The 15,383-nt window shown below is 41.1% G+C and overlaps 1 protein-coding gene across 1 annotated transcript in view; it reads right to left on the reverse strand.

Annotated features, from left to right (window-relative positions):
- TAF1B (TATA box-binding protein-associated factor RNA polymerase I subunit B) overlaps positions 1–14,985 on the reverse strand; it is a 30,214-nt gene extending 15,229 nt beyond the window's left edge. The window contains exons 1-3 of the mRNA XM_073958959.1: positions 14,343–14,985; positions 14,085–14,280; positions 13,897–14,026 (exon numbers count right to left, since the gene is read on the reverse strand). Coding sequence (XP_073815060.1) covers positions 13,897–14,026; positions 14,085–14,280; positions 14,343–14,556 — 540 coding nt within the window. The 5' untranslated portion in view covers positions 14,557–14,985. The remainder of the gene's footprint in view (positions 1–13,896; positions 14,027–14,084; positions 14,281–14,342) is intronic.
- Positions 14,986–15,383: the final 398 nt, after the last annotated feature.

Below are 15,383 nucleotides of genomic sequence, written 5' to 3' on the forward strand. Positions count from 1 at the left end.
ATTGTAAAAGAATGGCATACAGAGTTGTAATATCTCGTATACGACATACATAATACCAATTAGTCGTTGCGAAAATGTCGTGTACGACATACATAATACCAATTAGACGTTACGACACGTCAATTTGCAATTTTGGATACGACTACGCCAACCGTAATAAGGCTGATTTTTGAATAGCTCTGTTAACTTTAACAGTGCTCTGTTAACAAAAGTGCTAACAGAGCAGTTTTTATCTCCGCTAGTTAGATAGAGTAGAGTAAACTATAGTTAGTTAGTTTTTAGAGTAGAGTAAACTATAGTTAAGCCTTTACTAAACTAGAGTCAGGCTGGGTTTGTACCTGGTCTTTGGGGTCAAATAACCGGTTCCGTCCCTAAAATCGGGTAATTTTTTACTAAAAAAATCGATGGATCAAAAGCCAAAACTATACTTTAGCAGCCTTTCTTCACATAGAAGGTGCCTTTAATAACGTTAAGCTTGAATCCGGCAATAATGCACTCTCTTACTTAGATGACGGTTTGATTGACGGAATGCTCAGCAGCAGGATAATCAACTCAAACATTGGAGAGTTCCATCATCAGGGCACACCGCAAGGTGGCGTTCTATTGCCACTACAGTGGATCCTGATGATAAAAGTAAATGCTTAAGGATTTTGATAAACTGCGAAAAAACGATCGCTTGTGCTGACAAGGTGGTCGTAATGAGCTGCGCGAAGTTTCCACAAACACGATCAAACTCATACAAGGAGATCTTCAAACTATCGAGATGGGCACGCAACAATGATCTTGGAGTGAATCTATCTAAGACAGAGATGATTCATCGGTGCGATGTTGGGTCCCGGGTCATTGAAGGAAATGAAATAGCGAATGAACTGGCGCGTTGCAGATCGGAGTCAACCGATATAGAAGTTGACAACTCAATCAAACCGCCATTGTGCAATTTCATGCGACATTTGGAACAATGATATGGGGATAAGGCTAGCCAGATCTGGCACAATGAACCTAGATGTGAGATATTCAAGGCAATTTGGCCAATCTTCTCCAAGCGAAGAAGTACATCAGTGCTTTCCATGAAGAAGTCTGACCAGAAATTAACGGTGGGAATAATCACAGGTCATTGCAGAATAAGATCAATGTTCTGCATAAGGGAAAGAGATGATATTGCTTACTTCTGCGGGTTATGTGAAGATGAAGAAGAAACGGAGACAATCAGACACTTATTATGTCGCTGCCCAATGCTCACCACCGGAGACTGCAAATAATTGGTGAAGACACGATACAGTGTCTTCTTTCAAAGGATCTAAAGTGGCATCAGCGAGAATAAACTACTATATGCAAAGAAATTGTGAATTAGTCCAAATAGAAAAAATCTTTTTTGTATTTTTTGTTATTGTATCAGATATCTAATAAAAAAATGCACAGTGGGTTTGGATGCTATTTTCGCGGTTTGATATTTAAAATCAATTTTTATCAATGATTGTACTCTTCGATTTTTTTGATTTTTTTATATTCAACTACGATTATTTACAAATATTTTAAGTCCTATTTGGTAGTGGTCTTTTCCAGTACTGCAAGAATCTACTAATTTTTACTATTTTTCCGATAACATAAAGGAAAAAATGTTATAGTAGTAAAAAAGTAGCTTCTTGCAGGTTCTGGAACACAGCAATAATTACTATTTTTTCTAAATTTTTTAAAATTTGTCAATACAATTTTTCCTTTATACTATACTTTATACCAACTTTAACCCCCTGTTTTTGTAAAAAATGTTATGTTCTCACACGAATTGTCAAATTTTGTAGATCGATTTACTCGCCTTGGCGTAAATGTGGAACGCTGATTTTTGAATGAGGAATTCTTAACTATATAGAACGAGTCAACGAAGAATTAGATCTGCATGTAATATGGGTGCTGAGCTATGGATACCCAAATTATTACGAATATAGACGAACGAACAAAAAAATAGTTACAGAAACAGGGGGTAAATGGAAAGTGCTTACACCTGGGAAAGTTTTTGCGGATTCTGAAACTACAATGTTCATAAGTGAGAATAATCAAAAAGAAAAAAATCGCCGGAGCCCTTTTTAAATAAATCGTGGTCAAAGTTCACATTTTTAGTTTTTTTTTTTTTTTGTTTTCACTATTTTGTTGGGAAACTACAAGCCCTATCAAAATGTTATAGCAGTGAAAATTCTCTACAGGATTGTCCTTTATGATGTATTTGTAGGTTTTACCATTTTTGAGATATAGAAGTTGAAAGTTTGACAATTTACTTACTGTATCGTCTACTTATAAAACTACGCCATGACTGCAATTTCCCAAAAAAAAACCTGAAAATGGTAACTGAACTTCTATATCTCAAACATGGTAAAACCAACGAAAACATCATAAAGAATAATCTTGTAGAGAATTTTCACAGCTACAAAATTTTCTTCAGCCCCAAGCAAAATAGCGAAAACCTAAATAAACCTAAATATGTGACCTTTGCCGCGATTTATTTAAAAATCCCTCCATCGATTTTTTTGTCTTTGGATTTTTCTCGTCTATGAACATTGATGTTTCAGAATCCACAAAAACTTTCCAGGTGTAAGCGGTTTTTATTTAAAGTTAGTTAAGGCATGTACGGTACCATGCCATTGTTTTATAAAGAGGCGACACAGTAAGTGCATTTTCCCAAATTTGAACTTTTATATCTCAAAAATGGTAAAACCTACGAAAATATCAGAAAGGTCAATCTTGTAGAGAATTTTCACAGCTACAATATTTTCCCTAACCATTTCGATAGGACTTTCGTTTTCCAAGCAAAATCGTGAAAACCATAAATATGACAACTTGAATCGCGATTTTTTTAAAAAACGCTCCGGAGACTTTTTTGGTTTATTGATTTTTCTCATCTATGAACATTGTAGTTTCAGAATCCGCAAAAACTTCCCAGGTGTAAGCACCTTCCATTTAAAGTTGGTTCAAGAGCACCGTGACTAGTGTGAAACATTTGTTATTTTACCAAAAAATTTTATATTTATTAACTTTTATTTTGTTCTTTTTTTAGAAATTTATTTTTATTAGCTGATACAACAAAAAAATGACCTTTGACCGCGATTTATTTAAAAATCCCTCCATCGATTTTTTTTTTGTTTTTGGATTTTTCTCGTCTATGAACATTGATGTTTCAGAATCCGCAAAAACGTCCCAGGTGTAAGCGGTTTTTTTTTACCCCCGCCGGGGATAACAATCTTGGCGCGATGCGGGGGCTTGACGACACAATCTGCTCATTCAATTTCTTTAGTGTTGAACTGGGGGGTTGTGGCTGACCAAAGGTTATCCACTCCTTGTCGAAGACCTATCCTACAGTGCATTTTTTGGGGTGAGTGACATATATTTGGTTACTGATCTCCTACCAAAATAATTCGAGATCCCCTAACACCGGGGTGTTAAGCGACCACGTGCCTATCGGTGTTTAAGGTTTGCAGTCAGGGTACCGACTGTATTATAACGGAGCCTCGTTGATACCTGGGCACCTCAACGAGTAGCAGGCTTAGTTGTCAAGTTCCAATCATGGTAGTGGAGGGCTATGCCATGGTTGTACTCAGTTCCCCCATCTAAAAATCTTTCCATGGATGAAAATATTAATAACAAAAACAAAACAACAAAAACCCAAACCCCTTTGATAACGACCCCTGCTATGACTACGGACACTGCTGCACCTAGTGCAATTAACCTAAATTTGGGCGGGGACGACTGTTCCACACCGACCCTGGACAGAGTTAGCGACTCAATAAACTCGCAGAGCAGGGAATTGCTCAACCTCCTGAGGGAAAGTGCGTCCCTTCACCTGAGTCGGTAAAGTTCTCCCATAAGCAACTGGGAGGACATCCCCCTGTCTGATGATGAGATGGATACTACAGTCATCCCATCTCAGAAGGACAAGGAGATGTCCCCCTCGGTTGCTTCTGGGAGCTCAAAACCGGATGGGAAGGGAGTAACTCCGTCAGGGGATGTTACGTCGGTCGCGACCGATAGACCTACTCTTCCCAGGCAGGACGCCTTGGTGGATGAGGCTATGGATGAGGAGAATGGAAATTCTCTCATCTCCCCATCCATCAAGAGTAGTAAGGCCCGGGAGAGAAAGGACAAGCATGGCTACAAAAGAGCAGTTAATTACTGCTATAGATTTGTAGACAAGACTCCAGGTGAGGTCTCCCCGGCGGAATTCCGGGAGATTAGGTTGAAGCTTCGCTTCTTGAGGCGCATTGAGAGGAAGTACCCTCATTTTGAGAAGCTTCCACTTCCAATCGACCGGATTCCGAGGCCGGATCCGGAGGTAGGCGCCAGCCCAACGACTGGCTTGACTTCCCCGGAACCAGCCACAGTGCAAAAACCAGTAGTGCCGGCCTGTTCAAACCCTTTGCGGACCCCTAATGTGTCTGCGGTAGGGGAAGACACCCGGACCACACTGGCCCCACCGACACGGTCCTCGAAGTCGGAGAAGCGAATTGGGAATTCACGGGAGGAGTTGCCACATCAGCCCACAGCTACTGTGACAACCCCGCCGGTGAATGCCCCAAAAGCTGCTGGGGAAAACGTAGGCGGGAAATGTTCCAAGGCCGCTGATTTGCGGAAGCCTGTTAAACAGGCATCTGCGGTATCAGTGACGAGGAACAAATCCAGCACCTCGGGGAACAACAAAATTGGCCCGAAAGGGAATATCGGCTCTGCTGGAGGTCGGGCGATTGATGGGACTGACGGCCCTTCAACCTCAAAGCTGGCTAGCGGTCAGAAGACTACGTCTTCGCTACAATCATGTATGAAGAGAGTGAGGTCTTCTGAGGATCCGCATCCAGATGCTAAGAGGCTGGGTGGTCGCCAGTCCGATAATCGACCGGCCTCGTACGCAAAAATGGCCGCTCGACAGACGGTTAAGGAAGCTCAACAAGGGAGGGCCTGTAAAGGCAGCCCGGGCCAAAAACTTCCTAAACCTGCTGGAGAGAAGCCATATGAGCCACATAGGCCTGCAAGAATGACGGCCCCAGATGACCTTCTGGTGGCAATCATTGATAGAACTGACCCTGAAGGTAGGATCAGTGACGATCACTGGTTGCTGGTAGAGGGTCTTCTGAGTACGGTCATTACTTCCGATGATGTGGATGAAAGGAAGACCGGCTTTGGCAGGGCATCCGTATACAAGGGCGTCAAGGTTATCAACTGCAAGGATGAGGAATCGCGTGATTTCCTCACCCAAACAGTAAATAGCTCTGACGCTCTGTGTGACGGATGCAGGCTGGCTGCGATTCCCATCGCCGAGATCCCATCAAGATTAGCGGCTACAACATGGGTGCCACCTCCTGCTTCGGATGTGGCACAGGTGTTGAAGCTGATCAGGAAGCAAAACAGGCCCATCCAGACCGACAGCTGGAAATTGGTGAAATCCTATCCAGAAGGCGGAGGCACGGTGATGAAGTTCACCATGGACAGTGCCAGTGCAGAGTTCATTAAGAATTGTAAGGGAGAGCTGGACTTCGGGTTGGGTTGGCTTCGGTTCCGCTTCTCGCAGCCCCAGTAAGGAGTTCGGGCAGCAGGGCCTTCGCGTGGTGCAGATCAATCTGCATCACTGCAAGGCGGCGGCTGCAGAGCTCCTTCTCTCCCTTACAAATTCGGTGATTGACATCGCTTTGGTCCAGGAACCCTATCTCTACAAAAATAGGGTTTCTGGACTAAACGATGGGCGGTACTCCCTGTTCTATTCGTCGAATGGGGAGAAGGTAAGATCTTGTATTATAGTGAAGAAATGTTTAAATCCTATTCATCTCTATAATTACAGTGATGGCGACACGGCGGTAGTGAGGCTGGAAGTAGGCCCCGGAAGGGCCTTGGTGCTAGCCTCGGTCTACATGCCGTACGAGGTACCTGACCCACCTAGTCGATTGGTGCGCAAGCTACTGGATGAGATTTCGGGCACTTGTAATTTCATAATGGGCTGCGATGCAAATGCCCATCACTTCCACTGGGGCAGCAGTGACACTAACACGAGAGGTGAGTCCATATTCGATTTTATTTTAACTAATAATCTACGAGTGTGTAATAGGGGAAATACGGCCACCTTCCAGAATAGGGTAAGGGAGGAGGTAATAGACCTCACCCTTACAAATATGGAGGACACTTCCATAACGGACTGGAGAGTATCGGAGGAATGTTCCTTTTCGGACCATAGGACGATACACTTTCGAGTCCCGAGTGGAAGTAAACGGCAACAACCTCATAGGAATCCCAGGAGAACTAATTGGGAGAAATTCAACTCCATGGCCTCTTCAAGACTGTGTGAAATATCTGAACCTCACACAGAGAGGGAAGTGGACAGACGGGTTGAGGATCTCACAAATGTCCTCAGGGATTGCTATGTAAAGACATGCCCATTAACTTACCCAGGTAGGAGAACACAGCCCGCTTGGTGGAACAAAGATCTAGCTAACCTCAGGAAGGTTAGCAGGAGAGCATATAACAAAGCGAACAGGACCAAACTTAGTACGGATTGGGATCTGTATAAGAACAGTTTCAATAAGTACAAAAGTGAGGTCAGGAAAGCTAAGAGAAACTCCTGGATTAACTTTAGTGAGTCGATAGAGGGAGTAAACGAGGCGGCAAGATTTCGTAAGGTAATCTCAAAGGACCCCAAACCTATTGGGAGCATCAAACGAAATGATGGCACGTGGACGAACTCTGCTCTAGAGACTCTTGATCTATTGGCAGAGACTCATTTCCCGGGATGCAAGGACGCTGTTTCGTATCCGAGCTCGGAAACGAACAGAACCTATACACCCGATGAGAGGTTCTTCGTCAATAGGTTGATAAGTGAATCAAGGATCTCTTGGGCGATCAGCACTTTTCAACCCTACAAATCTCCTGGCCCAGATGGTGTCATTCCGGCGATGCTTCAGAACGCACCGCCGGTATTGATCACCATACTGAAGGTTATTTTTAGGGCTTGCTTATTGCTGTCGCACGTACCGGCACTGTGGAAAGAGGTAACAGTGACTTATATCCCCAAGGCTGGGAAGCCAAGCCACGCGTTGCCGAAGGACTACAGACCGATAAGTCTTTCCTCCTTTCTATTAAAAACCTTAGAAAGGCTGCTCGACTTGGAGATCAGATCGTACATAAATTGTGACCTTATAAGCAGCTCTCAGCATGCTTATATGAAGGGGAAATCGACGGAAACAGCGCTACATGAGGTAGTGAGTTATATAGAGAAGAACATGGATAACTCGGATCACACATTGGCCGCTTTTCTAGACATAGAGGGAGCGTTCAATAATGTGAAGCTTGAATCCATCCATTCTTCTCTAGAGCTTCTGAGTGTCCCCTCTATCTTAATCAACTGGATTGACAGAATGCTGGAAAGCAGACTGATCAATTCCAGTATTGGAGAGAGTTCCGTAAGGAAGTCAGTCACTAGGGGCACCCCACAAGGTGGAGTCTTATCTCCACTGCTGTGGCTTCTAGTAGTGAATGGGATACTCAAGGAGTTTGATAGACTAGGGACTAAAGTTGTAGCATACGCTGACGACGTGGTCCTTCTAATCAGTGGAAAATTCTTGTCGACGCTGTCGGAACTGATGCAGGGTGCGCTGGTTAAGCTCTCTCGCTGGGCTCACCACAATGGTCTTGGGGTGAACCCTGCGAAGACTGAGCTGGTACTATTCACCAGAAAAAGAAATATTGCCGAATTTGTGCCGCCAACGCTGGATGGAGTGCGATTGGATCTTTCTACGGAGGCGAAATACCTGGGAGTGATCCTGGACCATCGGCTAAGATGGAATAGGAACACGGAGGAGCGCACCAAGAGGGGTTTAATCGCGCTTTATTCCTGCAAGAACTCCATAGGAAAGAGCTGGGGCCTCAGACCACATGTAATACATTGGCTGTATAGGACAGTGGTCAGTCCCATTCTGACCTACGGTTGTCTCGTTTGGTGGCATGCCCTAGGCAATAATTCCAATCTGTCCAAATTAGCTACTGTGCAAAGAGCTGCGTTAGTACTCGTTACTGGAGCAGCAAGAAGCACCCCTCAGGCTGCATTGAATGCCATACTGAACGTCCAGCCTTTGGACATACTTGTACAGTATCGAGCTTCACGATCTGCCTTGAGGCTTAAAGAGCTAAATCTGTGGCGTGGTTCACATCTTGGACATGCTAGTGTTCTACAGCGGTTTTGTAGCCAGATTGGACTAAGAGCCAGGGGAGATGAGACTGACTACATCTCATCAAGCCTGGACTTTGACACAGCTGACGTACTAATCCCCGACAGGAGTGAGTGGACACGAGGCAGACCACTTCCCGACAGCCTGTCGATCTTCACCGATGGGTCGAAGATGGAGGAAGGCACGGGATCTGGTGTGTTCTGTGAAGAATTAGACATCAGGAACTCATATAAGCTTAATGACAACTGTAGTGTTTTTCAGGCAGAAGTTTTTGCGGTTTTGAAGGCCTTGGAATTAATAGTGGGAATGACGGACCTTATAGATAAGGCAGTCACTGTTTACGTGGACAGTCAGGCTGCCCTAAAAGCGTTAGGGTCATACAGTATTAAATCCAGGATTGTTCAAAGATGCAGGTCTCTCTTAAAAACATGTAACATAGTTGTTAGGTTTTGTTGGGTTCCAGGGCATTGCAATGTTGAGGGAAACGAGATAGTTGATGAACTGGCTAGAAGAGGATCCCAATCCTCGGACCTCACGGTAGAGGATAGTGTCAAGCCACCTCTCTGCTTCTTCCTCGACAAACTCAGTAAGCTCTACGCAGAGGAAACCGTTAAAGTTTGGCAGGATGTGCCTGGTTGTAAGGTATCTAAGTCAATCTGGCCGGTTATCTCACGGCGTAGAACTTCGTCCCTCCTCTCGCTATGCAAATCAGAAATCAGAACCGCTGTGGGGGTAATAACCGGTCACTGCGGAATAAGATCCATGACTTGCAAGTGGGATGGCAATAACATTGAGTACTGTAGGTTATGTGAGGATGAGGAGGAAACGGAGACAATCGAGCACCTTCTATGCAGATGTCCTAGACTGATGGTCAAAAGACATAGACTATTTGGTGAACATGTGATTGAATCTCTTTCCTACTTCGCCTCTATTGACCCCACAGTGTTGGTGGTTTACTGCAAGAGCCTTAAGATGCTCTGGGGCAGGCCAACACAGACCTAAAACCATTAGTAACTAAATCGTAGTTAGCTACTAAACCATCTTCTCTCTTTAAATAATCTGACTTCTCCAATATAGTCACTAATCATTCTAATTATTCTTATTCTTCTCTCTTGTCATACCAACTTCCGCTTCCCTTCCTGTCCAACCTTTCCAACCTAATCACTTTCCTCCCACACAGCACATCACATCAACAAACATATATCATCATCCACAGGCATACAGCACCGTACAGCTCTATCCACAACAGGCACCTCATCACTTGTCCTCCACATCACCAATACCTTCACATACACTATCATCATCTAAATAGCCACGTATCATCATCTACAGATATATATATAACATATCTCCTTGTCATCACCTGAATGCACAAATCACCATATAGCCATCAGTTACACATCACCACCATCTAAAAGCACAGCACATCAACAGACTTATATCATCACCCACAGTCACACAGCACCACATAGCTCTATCCACAACAGGCACCACATAACTTGTCCTCCACACCACCATTATCTTCACATCAGTTACATATCATCACCATCTACAACTCAACCAACATCAACACACATAGCCATATCCAGCATCTACAATCAAATAGCCCAAACCACACATCAATACAACATCTTTCACCTCTACAACACAAATAATTTAATAGTTTGGATGATCACAATGGACCTCAAGGTCTCCGAGTGGAGTAGCTGTCAACATGGCAGCTGCGCATCCTGAACCTAACCTAACCTAAGCGGTTTTTATTTAAAGTTAGTTAAGGCATGTACGGTACCATGCCATTGTTTTATAAAGAGGCGACACAGTAAGTGCATTGTCCCAAATTTGAACTTCTATATCTCAAAAATGGTAAAACCTACGAAAATATCAGAAAGGTCAATCTTGTAGAGAATTTTCACAGCTACAATATTTTCCCTAACCATTTCGATAGGACTTTCGTTTTCCAAGCAAAATCGTGAAAACCATAAATATGACAACTTGAATCGCGATTTTTTTAAAAAACGCTCCGGAGACTTTTTTGGTTTATTGATTTTTCTCATCTATGAACATTGTAGTTTCAGAATCCGCAAAAACTTCCCAGGTGTAAGCACCTTCCATTTAAAGTTGGTTCAAGAGCACCGTGACTAGTGTGAAACATTTGTTATTTTACCAAAAAATTTTATATTTATTAACTTTTATTTTGTTCTTTTTTTAGAAATTTATTTTTATTAGCTGATACAACAAAAAAATTAAAAAATTAGTCTATTTGGACCAATATTAAAGAAGTTATGAATATTTCTTTACATATAGTTTTTACAACATTCAACTTTTTTAAGGCGCGATATCTCTATAACCTTCAGTCAAAAAAATCTGAAAATATACGAAAATGTTTTGCTCAGGAGCGGCATCAAAAAAAAAAAACATCAGAGTGTCTGATTTCACTCAGAAATCCCCATATGTAAAATGTCTTAGATAAAGTTTGCAGATTGGTGCACGTACTCCTTCCGGTACCACCCCCACAACATTTCACAATCGCTAAAACTGAACTTTGGACCTCGTAATTCTTTATCCAAACTAAGTTTAAGTTCGAAATGGATCATATCGGTCTATTGCAATTTAAGATCTGTTCGAGGATCCTTAGGAAATTTTTGCAGAGCTAAAGAGCTTGTGTTCCTGTTTACGGCGATATTATGTTTTCTTTTTTTCGAGGGAATGCCCATGCTTCCTGACATAATGCTCTAAAAGCTCTTAATTATACGGTGACCAACATTAATGTTGGGCTCGATATCTGTCGAAATAAAAAGTGGACTATATGTCCATTATTTTAGGTACCTGCTCCGTAATACTTATGAGCTTTTATCCAAATCAATATTTTTATCGGTAATTTTATACGTGGAAGAAGGCCATCTAATTTTTAAACAAGTAGGAAAAGTGTTAAGTTCGGTCGGGCCGAACTTTTTATACCCTCCACCACAAATTTCAGCCATGTGGCCACAACCTTCAAAATACCGAAAATCGGAAGGTACCGTTCTATAGGGGCTATATGACCTATACCTACAAATTTCTGGGGGAAAGTTTTATACCCTCAACGAAGACTTAATACAAATTTCAGCCATCTCGGTGTGATAATGAGGCCAAAACCTTTAAAATACCGAAAATCGGGAGATATCGTCCTATGGGGGCTATATCAAAACGTGGACCTACATAGCCCGCTTTCAATACCAAAAGTCCTACGTACATATAATAGATTTTCCCAACATTTTATCCACCTACGTCAATCTGTTTGGACGCTAGAGTGATTTCCACAAACGGGCAGACGGACGGACATGGCTATATCGATGTAGAATTGCACGCTGATCAAGAATATATATAGTTTGTGGGGTCTACAATGATTATTTCGAGTAGTTACAAACGGAATGACAAACTTAATATACCCCCATCCTATGGTGGAGGGTATAAAAAAATCAAAAAATATAAGACTACAAGAAGGATTTTGGTTGTGTAGCCGGTATTCCCTCGGACAGATCGATGTTAGATAAAAGTTTCAATTTATACTGGCCGAGGGTACATCTCTGTCGGCAAAGCTGACTGATACTTTTTTACTTGATTAATTGAACATCACGATTAAAATTCCAACAGGTCAAAGTGCTCTGCATCATTTTACGCCTCGGAAAGCATCTACTGTGGTGCTACTGACTCTGCAAAGAGATTGCAAGCGACGTATGTCAGAGGTTATTTTCTTTTAAAGAACGGCCTAAATTTAGGCAAGTACCAGGACATACAGCTATTAATTAATACATGTCCCGCCGTCAATCGTAGGAGAAAACAAATATAATGGAGGTAACAGCATAATGGGGCCAAAGAATGCACTCTCCCAGTCGACTAAATTGATATCACAGCTGAAATATAAAAGTGCGTAGTTGGAATGGAATGTGCCAATGAAGCAATTTATTGTGATTTAGTTTCAATTAAAGGACCATTTTATATTACAAAAGGTTTCTTAAAATTACTATTTTGAACGAATAGCTAGCTATCAATTTATTAAGAAACAATCTACCGCAAATATCAGAAACTGAAACCCTATTTCTAATTCATCTAAACTTCCTGATTTGTTGTCCATATTACAATAACTCTCGTAATATGCATGTAGTTACATTATTCTTATTACGACAGTTTTCGAACTTCACCTTGTCATATGATTGATGATCTCAAGTACAGCGATTCTTGGCACTGGTTGATAAGCAAATGAGTTATTTTTTTACCTCTAACAGTTAAGTATAAATACCAAGCTAACTCACCAAGCTATCACTTCAATTTTGTCCCAAGAAAATTCTATTATTTTTGCAAGACAGCAAGAAAATGCGTTCGTACATTTTTGTATTGTTTGTAGCCATCTGCTGCCTTGCAATTTACGTCAATGCAGCTGCTGTGCCTAAATCTCCAAAAATTTCGAATGATGTCGATAGACCCAACCAACAGGATGTACCGGATAATGGTAAGTAAATTAAGTATTTTGAATTTGCTTAATATTAAAAATTGTATTCTGTTATAGACGTAAATGAAAATGTTCCTGGGAAAAATGTTGATGGCCGCAAAGTTGTACCAGAAGCACGCACAAAATTCCTGCTTTTGCCTTTGTTATTCCCTGATCAGTTTTATTTCTAATTTCCTTATTTGAGTTAAAGTTTAACATAAATCCTTGAAAATATGCACATGTATTTATATTGGCTAATGGCAGATAATAAAGACAGCCTCATAATTGCAAGATAATAGTGTCTTTTTTATTGAGGATCAAGATTGGAGAATGGACAATCTAGACCAAAGGTCGCTAGTTTTGAGCAGTTTTTTTTCCTTTTTGCTTAACTACGCTCTGAAAAGTGTGTGACCACAACCCGTAAAGAAAGCCTCAAACTACTACAAAAACAACAAATAAATATATAAGAAATTGTGGGCGCGATTAATACAAAATAACTGAATAAGTAATGGGTTGCAAACATTGTACAATAGTTAGCATACCCGTCCGGAGTAGCGTGTTCGAATTACAGGCAAGATTTACATTTCTTCTTAACAAATGGTGTCGTTATAGGCCTAGCACGCCTTTAGAACTTGGCCAAAAACGGAGGTCCTGTATCATAAAGTATGGGGGAACTCCCTTTGCCCCTCTAAATATTCATGGGAAATAGTTTTTACAAACACATTTCAAGAGGGAAAATCTATAGCATCCCAGCTAGCATTTGGAAGATTGCTTTTTCGAAAATCACATTGCGGAGTCTTTTATAAACATGACTCGAAAAAGAGTCCCAAATTAATCAACAAATCACCAATAAATGATTGAAACACGACTCGAAAAAGACTTTATATACCATCAAAAAACGGGCAAAAATTACTCGAAACTAATGCAGAGGAAGACTCATTTGTGATCTGTTTAGAAGTGTCGCCTGAGTTTACGTTTTCCTCCTGACAAAGGAGTCATTTATGATCAGAAAATGAGCTCATATTCCAGCTTTTTAATCGTGCAGTCGGATGAAAAAAGGCTCGAATTCGATTAAAATTTTCAAAAAATGCTTGCTGGGATATGCATTAATTTGTACTTCAGTCTTTTCGTAATTTTCAGATGTCAAAGTGATTGAGGATCTGTGTTTTCTCTGTCCAAAACTATATACATACATCACGTATTGAGTTTTGATTAATTGACATAAATAAACCCTACCTTAGTTTGTCGCCAACTTCTTGTACTCATTTCTTCGCCACCACTTGTAACACTGGTATCGTTTGTTTTACTGCTGCTGCGTCTTCGTTTCTTACGTTGTTTAGTGTGATTGTAAATGATCTCAGCATCACTATGGGTTAGAAAAAATATTAGAACCTTATTTATTTATACATAAACATCATGAATACTTTGCAAAATAACGAACACCCAGGCGAGGTAAATCTGCTTGTTTCTTATTGAAGAATGCCACTTCCATGCGTCTTAAATATGCTGCCCATATCTGCAGAGCCATAAGTTTTAGTTCTTCTTTAGCACCAAATGAAAGTAGTTCTTCAACAAATCCACGTAAAATGTAATTGTAGCATTCCCAGGAAGTGAGTTGAGCTGAAAGGGGAGTAAGTTTTTTACATTACATTTTGTACATGTTATGGTGTGCTACAACTTACGTTTTTCCGCCTTAACCACATTGATTTTTAATGCTTTGGAATGTTTTGTTGTTGTCGTTTCATTGAAGGCATCATCCTCATTTTCAACTTCTACTTGACGTACTTGTTCCTGCTTTGTACCACATTCCCTGCAGTAGTAAAAACCTTCACGCTGTTCGAACTCATTTTCACCACAAACTGTACAGGTTATATTTCCAATAACTTCCTCTTCCATATTGGCGTGCACCAGATTATTAATTATTTTGTTTATTAAAAACAAGCGAAAGAAAAACGTGTTCTCGTGCGTGTTTCGGTTTATTTTGATTTTTTTTTGCAGCGAAACAAACAAATCAAAAAACGTTCCAAATGTTACGAATATGTGGACGAAGAAGGCTGATAAAGATGCCACAAAGCAACTCGATTTGTTTACGAAAGATACCAATGAGACTTGAAGAAAAATTAGGGAATCAAAACAAAGAACGACAGGGGCAGGTGTTTACAGATCAACAATAGCACTGTTCGGGGAACTACGAGAGTCTACAAGTTTTGCCATGATTTATTTAGAGAGGTCCGCTAAAGCTATGTGTCAGTTTCAATTTCAAAACTTCAAAACAATATACAATCTGTGTATGTATGTGTACTGATTGAAAAAATGCCGAACAATATTAAAATAATTTTAACGATGTTTAAAATTGTTTGTGTGGAAGAAATTCTGGAACAAGTGTCGTTTAGGGGCACCTCTCGGATCGATCCGAGATTTTTACTATAGGTAGCCCGTGGGACCGTGATTCCAAAGATATATAATTTTCCGGGGGGAAGTCCATACTTCCCGATATACTTCGGAAATTTCGTACTTGTAACACCTTTAGGTTTAGGTTGTTTATGGGCACCTCTCGGATCGGGCTGAAATTTTTACCACAGATAGCCCTTGGGACGGTGAACACAATGATATATAGTTTCCGGGGGGAAGTCCATACTTCCCGAGATATGGGTCTTGACATTTCGGAAATTTCGTAATTGTAACACCTTTATGTTGTTTAGTCCCGGGCCACACTACAGTAA

Source organism: Musca autumnalis, unplaced genomic scaffold (assembly GCF_047663935.1).
Source record: "Musca autumnalis isolate F117 unplaced genomic scaffold, ASM4766393v1 scaffold_1, whole genome shotgun sequence".
NCBI classification, from domain to species: Eukaryota; Metazoa; Arthropoda; class Insecta; order Diptera; family Muscidae; genus Musca; species Musca autumnalis.